At 41.1% G+C, this 18,382-nt stretch overlaps 2 protein-coding genes across 7 annotated transcripts in view; one reads left to right on the top strand and one right to left on the bottom strand.

Annotated features, from left to right (window-relative positions):
* Positions 1–3,682, bottom strand: part of XNDC1N (XRCC1 N-terminal domain containing 1, N-terminal like) — a 36,141-nt gene extending 32,459 nt beyond the window's left edge. Inside the window, exon 1 of one of the 4 annotated variants that reach the window (XR_008999224.1) lies at positions 3,426–3,681. The gene's annotated coding sequence lies outside the window, so the exon portion shown is untranslated. Of the gene's footprint in view, positions 1–3,425 lie in introns of all 4 variants that reach the window. The other 3 variants (XM_036904228.2, XM_036904225.2, XM_036904227.2) reach the window with 3 other exon arrangements.
* Positions 3,683–4,037: 355 nt separating this feature from the next.
* RNF121 (ring finger protein 121) overlaps positions 4,038–18,382 on the top strand; it is a 104,171-nt gene continuing 89,826 nt past the window's right edge. For 2 of the 3 annotated variants that reach the window (XR_008999225.1, XM_036904240.2), the window contains exon 1: positions 4,052–4,164. Coding sequence is in view for 2 of the 3 variants with exons in the window: in XM_036904240.2 (XP_036760135.1) it covers positions 4,102–4,164 (63 nt within the window). In the remaining variant the exon portion in view is untranslated. Of the gene's footprint in view, positions 4,165–18,382 lie in introns of all 3 variants that reach the window. The other variant, XM_036904242.2, reaches the window with a different exon arrangement.

Below are 18,382 nucleotides of genomic sequence, written 5' to 3'. Positions count from 1 at the left end.
ACAATTCCTTGGCAGAGATGTTTCAGTGTTGTCTGAATGTCTTTAGGTGGGATCTCTCTCCAAATATTTATATGCTGCCCTTTTACCCATGTTTCGTTACCAACCTGGCCTCTGAAAATGAGCCCATGACCCCTAGCATATACCTGGCTTTAATGGTCTTCTTGCCTCATTCCCACCAAAAAGAAAATTTCTCCCCTCCAAGACTGCTTATGCCATTGCCTTGGTTTGAAATGCTCTTTCCTTTTCCCACTTGCCAAATTAAATGCATATTTGATGCTCAAATTTCATCTCCATTCTGCTCAACCAGCTCAAGGTGATAGCTTCATCCTCTCAATTCTTGTTACAATGATCTTTTGTCCCTCAACCAGTTGTAAGGTCTTGAAGGACAGGCTTCATGTTTGATTCATTTCTGTATCCTCAATGTAAGGAGAAACATACAGTCCCAGATTAGCAAATGTCTGTTGAATGAATGACCATAAAAATTGAGCCCCAAAGGATCAGTAGTCATGGAGTGCTCAAAAGGCTTAGACTGCTGCCATAGCAGTAACACTTAGTGAACTCCATCCAAAGGTCAAGCATTCCTCACAGGTCACAGTGCTCAGGCTTCAAAGAGAGAATGCAGGATGAGTCCTGAGTCACCTCTCTAGGACTCCAGATTAAGTGAGCTGATTATTCCCATTATAGGAACTCACTCAACATTAACAGCAGTTCTTCTTACTCTACTAGATATTGGAGATATAGAGGTAAATAAGATACGATCTCTGTTTTGGATAAACTCCCAGTATACACTTGTGATCTGATGTGGAAACTCCTTCATCTCTCATCACTAACTTATAGATGTTTGACTTAGCCAGCTCTAAAACTACACTCTAGGCTTGGGAACCCTGAATATGTTAATCCTGGATATTTCACTTAGTGTTTTAGGGGGTGTCTAGTAGGTACCAGACACTGTACTGTGGTGCTGGATACACAGTGATAAGACATACACATCTTTTTCATGGGATCAACATCTATCAAATTGCTTGTAGTTCTCCAAGGATTAAGTTCTCTCTGATCTCCCTGTCCTTGCATATGCTCTTGTTCTTTTTTTGGCAATGGCTTGTTTTGGCAATGGCTGTGTGTCTTCCCAGTAAGTAGAGAGCTTTTGGAGGATATGGATTTTTGACATGTTCATCACCTCCCCATACCTCAAAGAGCTACTGAAACACAGTTGGCATAAATAGCCATTGAAAAGAGTAGTTTATTAAGTCAATATGCTTCTAGTCAGAATTTTTCAGCAGAAGTTTCTGGCAAACATGACAAACTCATCAATTAATAATGGACCACCAATTGCCAAGACAATTCTAAAAAGATAGATCACGGAAAAAGACAAATATCAAATGATTTCACTCATCTGTGGAGTATAAGAAAAAAACTGAAGGAACAAAACAGCAGCAGAATCACAGAACCCAAGAATGAACTAACAGTTACCAAAGGGAAAGGGACTAGGGAGGACGGGTGGGGAGGGATAAGGGGAAAAAAAGGGGCACTACTATTGGCAGACATAATGTGTATGGGGGCACTGGGAGGGCTGTACAACACAAAGAAGACAAGTAGTGATTCTGTAGCATCTTATGCTGATGGACAGTGACTGTAATGGGGTATGTAGGGGGCACTTGATGATGGGGGAGTCTAGTAAACATAATGTTGCTCATGTAATTGTAGATTAATGATATAAAAAAAAAGATAGATCAAAGAGGTGGGGTTCAACTCCTTTAAAAAAATTTACAAAGCCATTGTAATTAAAACATACTGTCTACAGAAACAAGCAAATCGATTCCAGAAGCAGCCTTTTGTAAATGGAAATTTACAACCTGTTAAGTTGATTATGAGACACAACAGAATCATGATTATGTAAGAAAAAGATGAAGTAATAGTGTTCAGAAAACTGATTTACAATGTGAAGAAAAATAAAAGTAGATCCTTACCTCATAACATGTTTAAAAAATTATATTCAAATGGGTCAAAGATAGAAACATAAAAAATACTTTCAGGTATCACAAACAGGGCTAAAATACAAATGACTGGCTGAAAGAAGATATCTGCAACACATAAACTTGGATAGTATTCAGAATATATTTTCTTAAATACTACAAATCAGTAAGAATGGGGCAAGCAGTCCAATAGAAAACTGGAGAGATGATATATATATTTAAAATTCACAGATGACATTTGAATGACTATAAAGCCCATTCAAAAAATTCTTAGCCTCGCTGATAATAAAGAAATTGCAAATACCTCTTCTTCTAAGACTGGAAAAAATTTAAAAGTCTACAATATAAACGATTTACAATAATATGGGGAATAATAAGTCTGACTAGCTGCATTTCAAGAAAGCCAAGTGGCTAGTAGTTAATTTGAACAGTGAAGCTTTACATGGCCTCCCATGTGCACAAAAAGACACATACAATGTTTCTAACAGCAAAACCCATAAAACTATAATGTCCATTAGTTTAGGAAGAAATAAAAAGTTATGTCATACAATGGAATACTACCTAACAATTAAAAGGAGCAAATTAGATGTAAATATACAGAAACAAAGACAGTCTTCAAAAGATAATGGTGAAAGAGTAAGTTATAGGATGATACATTCGTGTTCATTAAAACACAAATTGTCTGTGAATACATAATTTTTTTTCAAAGGACTGGGAGAATATACAGCTAATCATGGTAAGAGTTACTTCTGGGGAGGATGAAAGGGTAATGGGGCTGAGTAGAAGACACAGGTAAGTTCAACTTTTATCTGTATTATTTTCTCTTCTTAAAAAATGAGACAAATAGGTCATGATGTCAATAGTTAATTTGCGGTGATGGGTGTACAGTGTATATAATATTCTTTATAGTAAGTTTCGCATAATAAAATATTCCCATATGTTAGAGGTGCCTGTAGATGACGAAAATATTACCCTTAATTTCTTGTTAGCCCCCAAATAAAGATGACTGTCATCCCAGCCCTAATCACCAAATAGACCCAGCGGGGACATCCAGAGGGCGTGTAAGCAGGGACCACAGGCTTGCAAGGTGTCAGGTCCAGATGTACAAATAACAGGGTGCTGGAAATGCGTTTATAAAGCTGTAAATTGGGGAGCAGCACAATGAATAAAGTGTATAGGAACTGAGTTAAAGTAGGAGCTGGGGACGCAGGATGCAGCGTAGGAAAAAGTACCGAGATGTGTGAAGTGGATTATGAGGCATGAGAGCCTAAGAAGTGGTTTGGAAGCCGTGGAGGTAACGCAAGGCTCTTCGGTTCTCAGCTTCCGAAGCCTAAGCCGCGAGGCAACTTCCGCGGCTCCTCCGAACGCTCCGTTCCGTCCACTTCCTTGATGGCCACCCTCCTCCCTTTATGGACACTTCCCTCCCCATCAACAACCCCTATCGCCCCTCACCCAGGACACTGGACCTCCAAGAGCCACCGCTGCCTCAGCTCGCGTACCGGTAACCCGTTGTCCCGCCAATTCAGCCTTCTGACCTCCGCCTTCTGACCCGGAGCATCACTCTTCCGCCTCCCGAAGCCTGGGAATTCGTTTCGGGGCCTCAAGAAACGATGTTTCTGAAAACTGACCCCCACCGAGGCAAGAAGGCATGCGCTATAGCCAGTAAAATACATGCGTGTGTTTTATGTATATTTTTAGTCCCTACAAATCTTTTGTTGGGAGGGCGTAATTTAAACTTCCGGGTCAGATTCTATGCATTCTGGGAGCTGTATTCCTCAGCCTCCACGCTTCATTCCTTGGAACCCGGGGGGAGCGTCGCGAATGTTGACGGTTTAGGGACCCTTCTATTTGGCTCTCCAAAAGGGAGAATTGGTGAAATATATACCCTGAAAATAATACCAGCCTAATCTCTCATTTTTCAGGAACCCTCCCCCGTCGAAGCTTGGAAGTGCATGCGAACCGTCACTCCTTGACCTTTAAGTGAGTGGGAGGGAGACTGTCCCTTTGCCTCCCGGGCCCTGGTACCCCGCCCCTTTGCAGGAGCCTGCGCCCCCGATTGGCGAGACACACTTGAGCGGCGGAAGCAGCTGGCTCGCTCGGGGTCGAGGGGGCGGGGAGAGCTGTGAAGATGGCGGCAGTCGTGGAGGTGGAGGTTGGAGGTGGTGCTGCCGGGGAACGGGAGTTGGATGAGGTAACAAGAGTTAAGAGTCGAGGAGAGAAGAGGCTCAACCTGAACTGAAGGGAGCGGAGGGGAGGCATTGGGGATGGGGGTCCTAGGCGAGACGGGATCCTGAGAGGGAAAGGAGCTAACTGAGCGGCGGGTGCGCGGAGAGGGAAATCAGAGGTACCCTGGACTCGGGGACTAAGAGGCAGTCGTGGGGGTAGAAGACTTGCAGTGACTTCAAGAGTGGAGATGGAGGACAGGGGGAGAAGCCGGCGGGGGTTTTAAGATTTGAGATTATTAGCTGGGGGTCCTAGGGTAGAACCGAAGGGCTGAGAGGTAGCTGGAGTTGGAGGGGCGTGGACTTAATGCAAGCGAAGGCTAGGCTTTTACCGTGGGAAGGATTCTGCCTAGGTTTGGAGTGGGGGCTGGGGACACGGACCGGGGAGGAGTGTTGATGTACTAGTATTATAGCTTTGAGTTATTTTTATGGAAGAGCTATTTTATTTGAACTTACATTCTAGAACTCTGTACATAATGTGTGCTCAGTAAAGTTTTCGTCAACGAATGAAAGAACGAATGGATGAATGATTGTATCACCCATTCACTCATTTAACAAACATTAAGTATCATCTTTGTGCCGAGGCCTAGATTAAGTGCTAGGGATACAAGGAGCCCTCCCATTGACGAGCCCACAGTACAGTGGTGGGAGACGTACAAGACTTCTCATTGCATCAGAGGTATAATGGTGGCACTCATATAAAGAGGCACTATTCATTTTGGGGTAGAGAAGGCTTCCCAGAGGAGCTGAGTCTTAAAGGATAAATTATTCTCTATCTCCTTCTAGACTTAGGAGTTCTTTGAGGGTGAGCTCCTTGAGGGTATATGTTCCCTTTACCTATCTAATAGGCATTTAACTGGTGCATTCAATTATCAGTGGTTCTCGAAGTAATCTCTAGGAGCAAGGAGACATTGAGTTTGAAGGGACAGCCCTGAGAAGCAGAGAGACAGCGAGAAAGGAAAGGGAAAAGATTGTGAGGCAAAAGGCAAATTCATAGCTAGGAGTGCTTGTGGTCAGACACATGACAGCTCATAGACAGCATGAAGGAGTAGGAGGAAGGGGATTGTTAGGGATGGAACCAGTGGGTATCTGAGGCGTCAGAATCTTAGAGGCCCTGGCTGTATGAAGGGGAGGACTGGGGACGAGGCTCAGAAAAAGGGAGTAGAAGTGGACTTGAGAAGCAAAGACTGTTACTTGTGGTCGGGTGACTTGAAGGATTTGGTTTACCTGAATGGAATCATTAAGGTTGGGGAGAATACAGGTGTCCAGAGCAGCTGGAGATTTTTAAAGAAGCATTTTAGACCCATACCCTCCCATCTCTAGACACTAGGGGTGTTTGGATACTACTAGTGGTGAGGTGGGGTGATTGTGGAAATGACCTCCAAGGCCCCTTCCAGCTTAAGTTTCTGTGATTACAGCTCAGTGAGATATATTTGAAAGCACCTTGATAAAGGTATAGAAGTTATTATATGTGGTTTTGTTAGTCATGGGCTCTCTGAGGAAGTCTGATTTCAGTTAACATATACCACTGTTCATTGAGATAAAGAGTAAAAGTTTTGTCAGAGGAGAAGATAACTTAAAGTTTGGATGTAAGACGTTTTGAATTTTTCCTTCTTAGCTTTTTTTCCCTTACTGTTCTAAGAATTTAAGAGTTTCTAGAGTATACTTCTAGAGTATCATGCCTAGAGGTCAACTTTATATGTAACCCTAACATTCATCCCAGAAACTTCTGTTGTTTATTTCATTTACTGAGAAAGAATATAATCTGTTGTCTGAAAATTCTGTATGGACTGGTTCTATACTTTTCTTTGTGTGTTTAATAAAGTAACTCTGAGAAGCAGTAACAGTCAGTCATCTTTTAAAAAAAACAGTGGTCTGGTCCGGCAAACCTTAGTTTGTGAGTTTCTACTATTTCCCCAGCTGTTTCTTAACAGCCTTAACTAGTGAAAGAGAGTGAAATCCATTCTTTAATTTGTAATTTTGAGGGTTTACTGTGTGCTGTGCACTGGGAATTCAAAGATGAGTAAGCAGGATCTTTATCAATTTATGGTGTAATAAAGAGACATGCAAATGGCCCATTACAATACCAGATAATCGCTATAATGGAAGTGTGTCACAAATTCAGTGGAAAGCACAAGAGACAAGCACTTGAATCTGCTAGGGGGAGTTAGTGAAGTCTTTATGATAGAGATTAATTTGAGCTGAAAAATTACAGGTTGGGTTTATAAAGAACCAATGATTTGCATGTGCCATCAGAGTTGCCTTCCTGTAGCACTTGCTGCTTGGTAGGGGGAGACTGCTATGTAGCCCAGATTATAAAAGGGTAACGATAGCCTAGCTAAGATGCAGTTGGTTCTTTTTGCAAGTTCTCTGGAAAGATTGTGCATGCTGTGGTTTGTTCTTCAGGATATTGTAGCTGTTTTCAGTATTAGATGCCATTAACACAATAAGTAGGCTGGAGTAGCAGCTGTCAGTTCCTTTATGTTCTTTTCCTTTTTTTTTTTTTTTTGTCTTTTTCATTATGACTTTCTCTAGTAGTTGAGGTAAATTTAGTTTTTTGTTAACTGCTTCTCCTGTTTTAGAGAGGTGGATAAAAGGAGGGCTTGGGAAATGAACTGCCAATAGAAAAAGCTCTTGGTCAGTGAGCCCTTGCTGTAAACCAGACTGTTTAAAGTCCTTTACCTACATTAGCTCATTTATTACTAACAGCAGACTGTGAGATGCTGTGAACTGCATTTTACAAATGAAGATACTGAGGCTAGAGAAGTTGAGTAACTTTCCTTAAGGGCCCACAGTTTGTGAACTGGGAAGTGCAGATTCCAGCCCAGGTCCGCCTGTGCTATGCTGAGCACCTTGGTTCCATTTCTTACTCCATTATTTGTGCTCTGGGGTGGGTAATTTAAAACTGTAGTTGTAATGATCTCATATGTGAAAATTGATACAGTACATTTGGTAAGTGACTGTGATTCAAAAGAGCATTTTGGGTCTCACATTGGTGAGGGAAGTTGTATTAGTATTCCCTGTTGATGATTGAGAAAGTTGAGGTTCAGAGTATTTGAGTATCTGAGGGTCTTGCAACTACAGTGTTATCACTAAGGTTTAAGCCCATTTTTCCAGATTCCAAAGAGTTTGTTTTCTCAGACCTAAACTGCAGACTCATGTTACTAAAATAAACTATCCCTTTCTCTACATACAAAAGTCCCATATCCAAAACATGAAACATTTCATTCCTGAGAGGTTCAAAGTGGGTCTTAACTAAAGGAATACTGGTTTTTCTATATAGGTCTTTTCATTTACTGGTGCCTTGATTTCTGCTGAACCCCTGGTCTTGAGAGGTGATTAGCCCACTGGTAGTTGGGGAGATCAAAGATGGGCCTAGCCAGCTCAGGCTAGGTTTTAAACTGGCTGTCATGACTGACTAAGCTCAGTTCTTTCTCTCAACTTGTCAAACCACAGGATGTGGATGTTAGTAGGATAAAGCATGGGTACCAGCTAGGAGGCCAGAAGCAGGCCTACTCCTGCAGCCAGGGAGTTTCTCCTCGAAGGGGGAGCTGGCCAACCTCTGAGAGCAACGGGAGGCACCATCTTGGCACTGAGAGCTGGCTTGAACTAAGGTCCAAAACTTCACCATCCAATGAGGGCCAGCCTGCCCGCCTGGCCAGTGCCTGTGATTTCTGGATGTGCTTGTTAATCTGCCAAAATGATGTGACTTCATGCAGATCAGTGAGTAGTTTCCAGCTCAAGTTCAAAACAAGTACCCCAGTCTGTAGCTAACTTGAACTATTATTGCCTTGAATGAGTAACTTACCGCTTTTGGGCCCTGTTTTATTGTTGTTAAAAAAGAGATTGGACTAGATGGATGGATTTTAAGCCTTTGAAAATCAAGGAGCCTTCTCTTACTGCCCGCTGGTGGGGTGACTCTACTTTATGTTCCTTCAGGCCCCTTGTACTTCCTCTAGCCCAGCCCTACCAAGCATTATTTTAATTGTCTGTCTTCCCCATTAGGTGTTAGTTACATGAGAGACAGAGTCCAAATCTATTTCGACCATTGTGTAGTCACTTCACTCAGCATGGTGTGTGGCATACAGCTGGCACCTAATAAATGTTGGATAATTATTTTTGAGTAGTAGTAATAATAGCTACTTTTTAAAGATGTTGTGATATGGCATCATTTCTGCTTAATAGTACATGCTTAAAAATTTTTTTTTTATTAAGGTGTCACTGAGACACTCTTATGAAGGTTTCACATGAAAAACACTGTGGTTACTAGAATGCCCCCCATTATCAAGTCCCCACCACATACCCTATTGAAGTCACAGTCCATCAGTGTGGTAAGATGCCACAGAGTCACTGCTTGTCTTCTCTGTGCTACACTGTCTTCCCCATGACATCAGACCCACACCATGTGTACCAATCATAATACCCCTCAATCCCCTTCTCCCTCCCACCCCACCCACCCTCCTCCACCCCTCCGCTTTGGTAACCACTAGTCCCTTCTTGGAGTCTGTGAGTCTGCTGCTGTTTTGTTTTTTCAGTTTGGCTTTGTTGTTAATACTCCACAAATGAGTGAAATCATTTAATAATTGTCTTTCTCCGCCTGGCTTATTTCACTGAGCATAATACCCTCTAGCTCCATCCATGTTGCTGCAAATGGTAGGATTTGTTTCTTTCTTATGGTTGAATGGTATTCCATTGTGTATACGTACCACATCTTTTTTATCCATTCATCTACTGATGGACACTTAAGTTGCTTCCATATCTTAGCTATTGTAAATAGTGCTGCAATAAACATAGGGGTGCATATGTCTCTTTGAATCTGTGATCTTGTTCCTTTGGGTAGATTCCTAGGAGTGGAATTCCCGGGTCAAATGGTATTTCTATTTTTAGTTTTTTGAGGAACCTCCATATAGCTTTCCACAATGATTGACCTAATTTACATTTACACCAGCAGTGTAGGAGGGTTCCCCTTTCTCCACGTCCTTGCCAGCATTTGTTATTTCTTGTCTTTTGGATGTTGGCCATCCTAACTGGTGTGATGTGATACCACATTGTGGTTTTAATTTGCATTTCCCTGATAATCAGTGAAGAGCATCTTTTCATGTGCCTGTTGGCCATCTGAATTTCTTCTTTGGAGAATTGTCTCTTCATATCCTCCACCCATTTTTTAATAGGGTTATTTGCTTTTTGAGTGTTGAGGCATGTGAATTCTTTATATATTTTGGATGTTAACTCTTTGTCGGATATGTCATTTACAAATATATTCTTCCATACTGTAGGATGCCTATTTGTTCTGCTGATGGTGTCCTTTTCTGTACAGAAGCTTTTTAGCTTGATGTAGTCCCATGTGTTCATTTTTACTTTTGTTTCCCTTGCCCGAGGAGATGTGTTCAGGAAAAAGTTGCTCATGTTTATATTCAAGAGATTTTTGCCTATGTTTTCTTCTAAGAGTTTTATGGTTTCATGACTTACATTCAGGTCTTTGATTCATTTTGAGTTTACTTTTGTGTATGGGGTTAGACAATAATGCAGTTTCATTCTCTTACATGTAGCTGTCCAGTTTTTACAGTTGTTGAAGAGGCTGTCATTTCCCCATTATATATCCATGGCTCCTTTATCATATATTAACTGAACATAAATGCTTGGGTTTTTATCTGGGCTCTCTGTTCTGTTCCATTGATCTATGGGTCTGTTCTTGTGCCAGTACCAAACTGTCTTGATTACTGTGGCTTTGTAGTAGAGCTTGAAGTTGAGGAGCGTAATCCCCCCCCAGCTTTATTCTTCCTTCTTAGGATTGCTTTGGCTTTTGGGGTCTTTTGTGGTTCCATGTGAATTTTAGAACTATTTGCTGTAGTTCATTGAAGAATGCCGTTGGTATTTTGATAGTGATTGCATTGAATCTGTAGATTGCTTTAGGCAGGATGGCCATTTTGACAATATTAATTCTTCCTATCCATGAGCATGGGATGTATTTCCATTTATTGGTATCTTCTTTAATTTCTCTCATGGGCGTCTTGTAGTTTTCAGGGTACAGGTCTTTCACTTCCTTTGTTAGATTTATTGCTAGCTATTTTATTCTTTTTGATGTAGTTGTGAATGGAATTGTTTTCCTGATTTCCCTTTCTGCTAGTTCATCATTAACATATAAAAATGCAAAAGATTTCTGTGTATTAATTTTGTATCCTGTAACTTTGCTGAATTCAACTATTCTAGTAGTTTTGGGTTGGATTCTTTAGGGTTTTTTTATGTACAATATCATGTCATCTGCAAACAGTGACTGTTTAACTTCTTCCTTGCCAATCTGGATGCCTTTTATTTCTGTGTGTTGTCTGATTGCCATGGCTAGGACTACATGCTTTTTTATTGAATGCTTACAACATCCTAATGAGAATTGAGCCATTAGATTAAATCATGTCTGAAGCTTTTCCAGCTCTAACATACTGTGTGCTATGTTTCTGACAACTGCCAGGTCTTTGTTGGTGCTGTTCTGTCTGCCTAGAATACCTTTCCTTTCCCTCTGTGCCTTTCCAAATCCCACCTGTATTTGAAGGTTCTAGGCCAAGGCTCTTTTGGCTTCTAGGACTACTCTGGTCTACACTGCTATCTTCTTTGTCTGCCTTTGATGTTTTTTTCTGTGTTCATTTATCAATTCATCAAACTTTTGTGAAGCACCTTGTGTGTGTCAGCCCCTATTTTATGCCTGATAATACCAAGATGAATCAAGTGTGGTAATTGCCTTCAAGGAATTCAGACTAGCATGGGTTAGGAAAGATTGGTAAGTAAGTACAAAAACCTGTCACAGGTGGTGCTGTGAAAGTGGAGTAGGTGTAGTGGGTACATCAAGACGGAAATGGTGCTAGACTGGTAACCACCAAGCTGGCATGCTGTTGAAGTATCTATGCCTTTTTCCTTCAAAGTAGTAATCACTGCTTTGTTTTGTTTTTTGTTTTTCCTTCTGTGGTTCTCTCCCTAAAGGCATTTGATAAATGTTCCTTGTTTCCAGGGTTTTCTTCTCTGGGGACTCTTGGTTAAAACCAAGATCTTGTTGAGGGATTGAGGCATGTGTTACTGAAATTTAATCTTGAGCACCTGACCATTTTTGGATTTTCTTTAAGGTGTGTAAAATGAGTGGTAGCATAGTGTAATGGGAAAAAAAACTAGAGTAGTAAACAATAGACCTGGGTTCTGGACTAGGAATTGCAGGTTTGTCTTACCTCAGAAGTAGCCCAATGATAATAGATGCTTAGAAGGCTGTGTTGAGAAGGATTCAGAGGCCATGGCTCAGCAGGGCAGTGCTGAAAGCGAAATAATACAGACTATTTTTAGTGGGCTCCTGTCCCAGCCCACTCTTGCTTTTTGCAAATCACTTTTTGATTAACCTTATGACTTAATAACTTGTGTACTTCCAGAAGGAATTTAAGGTGTGATCTGCTCAGTAAAGTGGGTAGGAGAGGAAGAAGAGGTGAAGCGGAGTGTTCTAACTCCTTGAGTGCGGTGACTGTCTTTCTCCTCTCCGTACATTCCTCTGTGTCTTGCCCAGTGCTTGGCACACAGCAGACATCAGTGGATTTATTAAATAAACGAGAGTGCTTCTAGGTATTGGTTCTGCTCTGGATTAAGGCAGTGTTCACTAAATTGCAAAGGTTAACTGACAAACTTAACATCTGTTCTGGCAATAACACAGTAGTGCCTGACAATATTTGCTTCTATAAACTGCTTATGAAGCATTTCCATTTTTAATTAATGCCATATTCCTCCTTACCAATGAGTCATAGGGACAGAATCTGAGGCTCTGCTTTGTGCCCCATAGCACTCTAGATTTCTGTCAGCATTTACCATGTTATATTGTCTCTCCCATTAGGCAGTGAACTCCTTGAGGGGACAACCACATCATTTTTCATCTCTGTGTTCCTAGCACTTTATCTGTCACAGTGGTCGGCATAGAGTAGACAGTCAACTGTTTATTGAACTTGAATCTTAAATGTAGTCCATCCACCCATGTTGAACATCCCCAGAAGTGATCATCTGGTCTGTGTTTAAACCCCTCTCATGGTAGGGAGTGTATTGTTCTGTGGTCAGCCTATTCCCTCTTTGAATATCTCTGTTGCAGTATTCTTCACATTGGCCTAGAATTCTTATTACTGTAGTTTCAGCTTTTTAGTTTTTGTACCTTTTCCCAGATCCTACTTTTTTGCATCTTCGACCCAGGGAGTCATGAGTGCTGCCAGAGAATGCCTCTGGGGAACGAAGGCTCAGTCCGCCTGGGGCTGTTTGACCTAAAAGCTTTACTGCAGGAAAGCCAACGCAAGATCATCAGATCTGGTGTCATTCTTCATCTCCATGCCCTTTCTGTTCTTGAAGTCATTTGTTATCTCTTTGTTCCTCAGAGGAATATCTGTAGGTAAACATAAACTCATTAATTTCTCTAAAGTGCAGCTTTCCCAAGAGGATGCTGAGTTATGGCCGTGGGGCTTTTGGCACAGGGCAGCTGGGGAGAAACAGTAGGGAAAGGGGAGGTGGAGAGCTGGAGGCAGAGAGCATAAGCCCTGCCAGGGTGCGTATTCCCTCTGTCCTTCCCCCTTCACAGTAGGGTGTTCTCAGTAACTGAACGTGTGTTACTTAAGAGACTTCCAGGAACATTTTACTCCCCATTGCCCATAAAATTGACTCTAACCTCTTCTTGAGTCTGTCACTTAGTGCGCTGCAGGAAGTCTTTTCTCCTTGTATAGCTGCTTTTTAAATACTCTGTGCCAGGCATTATGCTAAGCATTTCACATGCATTAGCTCTTTTAATTCTATTTTAATATTGTTACTATCATCATTTTCCAGATGAGAAAAAATAAGGCATAGCTAATTAATTTATTCAAGGTTGCATAGCTTGTAAGTGGAGTTGGGACTTGAACCTGGCGATGTGACTCCATAATCTCTGTTGCCAGTGTGCTCTGTACTAGGGATTCACTGTTTTCAAAACTCAACATATATTTTTTGAGCATTTAATTATGCCAGATACTTTATTTGGCCCTGGGAATTCATAAATGGACAGAGACTAGTTCTGCTTCAGAAGAGTTCATGGTCTAGCGAGGAGAGGAACCCATCAAGTGATAATGACAATATAATATGATGATTCAAGTTATGTACAAGGTACCCCAGGGACGTGGAAAGAGCGCTTAAGTGTATTTGGAAGCTTCAGAGAGGATATGACATTAGGCTGTTTCTTAGGGGTAAAAGTTTACCATGTGGATAGGAGGCCAGTTTACACCAAGGTAAAAGCACATATGTGAAGGAATGGAAGCTTGAAATCTCTAATCCTAAACTTACAATTCTCCACTAATAACTACTTCTTGTTAATTGCTTTGTGCAAGGCACTTAGGCACTTGGGCTGAGAGAAAAGATACTAAATAATGTTTCTTGCCCTTGAGGAATTTACAGTTCAGTTAGAAAAATAATAGGTAGTTGAGTTGGAAAGGTAGTGGCTGTAGTTACAAGAAGTTTTAAATACTTTCTCAACAGAAAAAACACAGTGCTATTGGAGAAGTAAATCCCTTCTCATTGGTATGGTTAGGGAAGACTGACTGCATGGAGAGGGAGCCATCTGAGCTGGGCCTTAATGGATAATGTAAATTTCACTAGAGAGAGCACCAGAAAAAAATGCCTCAAGTAAATGTGAGAAAGAAGGAAGTGTTTGGAGCTCAGCAAGTAAAAGAGGACTGAATGTTAAATCTGGAAGCATAAGTTGGAGCCAACATGAGGTTGACTTTGAATGCCCAGCTGAGCAGTTAAAATGTATTTATTCATTTCTTCAATCATCAGTGGGGTGCTCGTATGTGCCAGATACTGTGCTGGGGACACAAAGATGAAAACATGGCTCTTGCTGTCAGGGAGCTAATAGTTGTGTAGGGGATGACAGACATGGAAACAGATCATTGTAGTATGGTGTACCATGGTGACACAAAGGAGGCAGTGATTAACTCTGCTTGGGGGAATCACTAAAGACTTAACAGAGGTGTTTGATTTGGTTCTTGAGGATCAAGTTTGAGCTTAGTAGATACTAAGGTCTCCAAGGTAGGGAAGAGTGGTCCAGCAAAGTGAAAAGATATGCAAAGGTTTGTAGGTGTTAAATAGGATGGAATATTCTGTGAATGGTAAGATTTTCTCTATGACTGGAGTATAGGTTAAATGTAGGGGGACAACAATGAGTGATAAGGTTGGAGAGGCCTTTGTAGCAACATGCTCAGAAGCTTGGGCTTGTAACATGTTCAGATCTATGTCTCAGAACGATCAAATCTGATATGTGTGGAAGCTAATTTTGGAAGGATCAGGTTGGGGAGAGAAGTAGTTGGGAGCACAGCAGTAGTCTGAGAGAGAGACAGTGAAGATCTGAGCAGGAGCAATAGCAGTGAAGGTGGAGAAAAGGGAACAGCTATACAAAGATTGGATGGCAGTGCTTCCACTTTTTTTTGCCCTTACCATTCCTCTCCCTAATTTATTCACTCTTAATTCATCAAGCATTTATTAACCATTTAATCTATATTGTTTATTTATTCTTTCCTTCTTCAAATGATTCAATATGTCAGGCATTTTTCTAGGTCCCAGTAATTCAGCAATGAACATGATGACTAAGGTCCTTGATCTTGAGAAGTTTACTTTCTAATGGGGAAACGCAGATGACCAATACGGTAACTCCAGGTGGTGATAAGTGCTCTGAGGAAAGTAGAGTTAAATGATAGAGAATGACTAAAGGGGAGGTTACAGAAAGCCTCTGAGGAAGTGATATTTGAACTAAGACTTGAATGAAGACCTAGCAATTTGAAGATTTGGAAGTAGGTGTGTCAAGCAGAGGACAAAGCAAGAACAAATCCGTGGGAAAGGGTTAGGCATATCTTAGGACCAAAAGGAAAGCCAGTGTGACTGAATCATAGTAAACAGGGGAATGATAATGCCACATCAGATTAGGAAGTTTGGCAGAGTCAGAGCTGTAGGGCCTTGTAGATACTGGTAGGCATGTTGAATTTTATTGAGAGTGCAATGGAAAGATGTTGGCGGTTTTTAAAATGGAGCTGAGGGAGCTGATGTGAATTTTTAAAAAGATCTTTCTGGCTGCTTGGAGGAGAATGGATTGTAGGGGACATTCAAGGAGAGCAATTGGGAGACTTGCAGTAGTCCAGGTGGGTTGACAGTGTTGGAGCTGGGCGAGTGTGGGTTTGCAGAAATGATAGAGAAAAGTGGATAAATGTAGGATATGTTTTGAATAATAAAGCTCACAGGACTTGTTCATGGGTCACAGATGGGATATAAAGGAAAGAAAATAATCAAGCTTGACTTTTAAGTTTCTGGGTTTTGTTTTGCTTTGATTTAGGTAATTGGCAACACCATGGTTTGGGGTACCATGTACTGAAACAGGAAGGACCAGGGCAGAAATTTTTAGGAGGGAGGGAGGAAATGTGAAAAATTTTATTTGGCCATGTTAAGTTTGAGATGGTTACTTAAACATCCAAGTGGTAGTGCTAATTAAGCAATTGGATATATGAGCTTAGAGGTCTGGGACTCTGAAGTTCTGGCTTTTTATACTAGCTCTACCACACATTTGTTACCTGGGACAAGTCAGTAAGGCACTCTGAGTTGCAATGTTGTCAGCTTAAAATAATAATAATGCTATTTGTTTTGCCAGCCTCATGTATGGTGGGACAGTCCTGTTGGTTAGTTTTCCATTCATGAAACATACCCGGGGCATTTACCAAGGCACTGTTTTAACAGTGAAGGATAATGAAGAAGTAGTCCCTGCTTTCAGGCTGCTCATAATCTAGAGGAAGATTTAGTCAAATAGATACAGTAACTGCTGTAACACAAAGAAGCACAGAGCACTCTGGGGGCACAGAAAATGGTGGGCAAGGGATTGGAAAAGGCTCCCCTGTAGTGGTACTTTAGCTGATGTGAAAGATGACTAGAAATTAACTAGCTAAAGAAAGAAGGGAAGGGCTCTCCAGGCAGGAGGAGCAATATGTGCAAGGTGGGAGGCGAGAAGGAGAGAATGGCCCCATTAGGGAACTGTGTGCAGTTTAGTGTTAGGGAGCATCAGAGTAGAAGGTGGCGAGTAATGGGAAACAAGGGAGACTAGAAAGGTAGGCGGGTGTGAGATCATTTAAGGCCTTATATGCTGTGCTAAGGAGTTTAGATTTTTATGTATAGTGATGATTATGGAAAAGCTTTAAGCACTTGAATGGCATGGATCAGACTGGCATTTTAGAAAGATCACTCTGGGGATAGAAATGGAGAAGGGATTAAAGAGTCAGGAAAGATTTACCTTAATCCATGCAAATAGAGCTTCCAGATTTATCTAATTCCAAAGTGCATGTACTTTCTGGTATATTATACATAGTACAGGGAAACATATGTAAGTGGCAGAGGAGTTGGGGAGCAGAGGAAGGTAAAACTGGCAATGCAGCCTGGGGTCACTTCATGGCCTTCTGTGGTCACTGTCAGTGCTCTCATGGAGGACATTGTGTAGTCTGCTGAGGAGTTCTTTATAGGCAGCATTGGGACACCGGAAAATTTTGAACTTGGGTGACACAGTGACTGGCAAGAAGGGCATGTGGTTGAAGGGCCTGGATTAAGTTTGTAGCTTCAGTGATAGGAAGGAATACATGGTAGAGACATTTCCTATCCCACTGAACTAGGCCTTCTGGTATAACCAGCCATATTCTGCTCTTCAGGGATTCCTCACATTCTCCTTTTCTCCAAAGCTTCCTCAGTTCTAGTTGTATGCTCTGTTGTTTGGAAAGTATTTATTGTTGGCCATTAATGATCAGGTAGGGTTTCATATTATGAGGAAGATTCACTTTCTAACTTAGCAGCCACAGAGGAGGGAGCACCTTTATCAGCTCTACATCTCTGAGGTGGTCCAGATGCCAACCTGTCTCTTCTCTTTAGATCAAGTTCTGACTTTCCTAAGGAGAAGAAAGAACACATAAACAGAGCCAAAGTCTCATTCTGTGCTACAGATGACATAGCTTTTGATTCTGTGATGTGCTTGGTATCTCCCACTGGCTAAGGGAATGGAGGGAGAGGCCAATTTTCTAAGTGATGAAGAATTTTTGATAGCTACTTCTGAGTGTGGGCCACTGTAGGAGTGGTTTATATAAAGCTGTTTCTTCTCAGAGAGCAGTAGCTGTCTTAGTAGCCAGTATTATTAACAGGTAAGTTCTATTGGTTTCAGATGGCTTTCCCAGTTTCTCTGGATTCTTCATCTCCACTGTTAGCTCAGGAGAGAATTGCTTAATCTCTGTGTATTTCCAAAGGATGTGCTTTGTGTCTAATGCTAGTTTTGAGGGGGATTCTGAGTGAATAAGGCATTCTCCTTGTCTTTGAAGCAGTTAACAATCTGTAATATCCATCTATCACTTATTGAACACATACAGTGCAGTGTTAGGTTTTGGGCTAGTTTCTTGTAACACAAAGAGGAGTAAGATTCAAATCATCCTTGGACCACTTTAGACCAAGTAGAATTGCTAAATGAGAGAATTTATTTGCAAATCATATAACTGCTGAGGGATTTGTATTCAGAGTATATAAAGAACTCTTGCAACTCAACAAGAAAAAAATAACCCAATAAAAAATGGACAATCTCGATAGACTTCTCTCCAAAGAAAATATACAGGTGGCCAAAAAACACATGAAAAGACGTTCAGCATCATTAGTCATCAGAGAAGTGCAAATTAAAACTACAATGAAATGACCACTTTGTACCCACTGTGAGGCTGTAATCAAAAAGACATAACAAGTGTTGTCAAGGATGTGGAGAAATTGGAATCCTCATACACTGCTAGTAGAAATGTAAAATGGTGTAGCTGCTGTGGAAAACAGTTTGACAGTTCTTCAAAAGGTTAAGCATAGTTTCCATATGACCCTGTAATTCCACCCCTGGGTATATACTTGAGAAGTGAAGACATATGTCTGCACAAAAGCTACTACGCAAATGTTAATAGCAATAGTATTCATAATAACCAAAAAGTAGAAACAATCCAAATGCCTATCACCTCATATATGGTTCAATGAAATGTATACACAGTGGAATATTACTTGGCAAGAAAAAGGAGCTAACTACTGATAAATGCTATGACATGGATGATCCTTGAAAAACATTGTGCTTTGTGAAAGAAGCCAGCCAAAAAAGACAACATACTGTATGATTAC

The sequence above is a fragment of the Manis pentadactyla genome, chromosome 9, assembly GCF_030020395.1.
Source record: "Manis pentadactyla isolate mManPen7 chromosome 9, mManPen7.hap1, whole genome shotgun sequence".
Classification (NCBI taxonomy): Eukaryota; Metazoa; Chordata; class Mammalia; order Pholidota; family Manidae; genus Manis; species Manis pentadactyla.
Note: the sequence above shows the minus strand (reverse complement) of the source record. Positions and strands in the feature narration are given on the sequence as shown.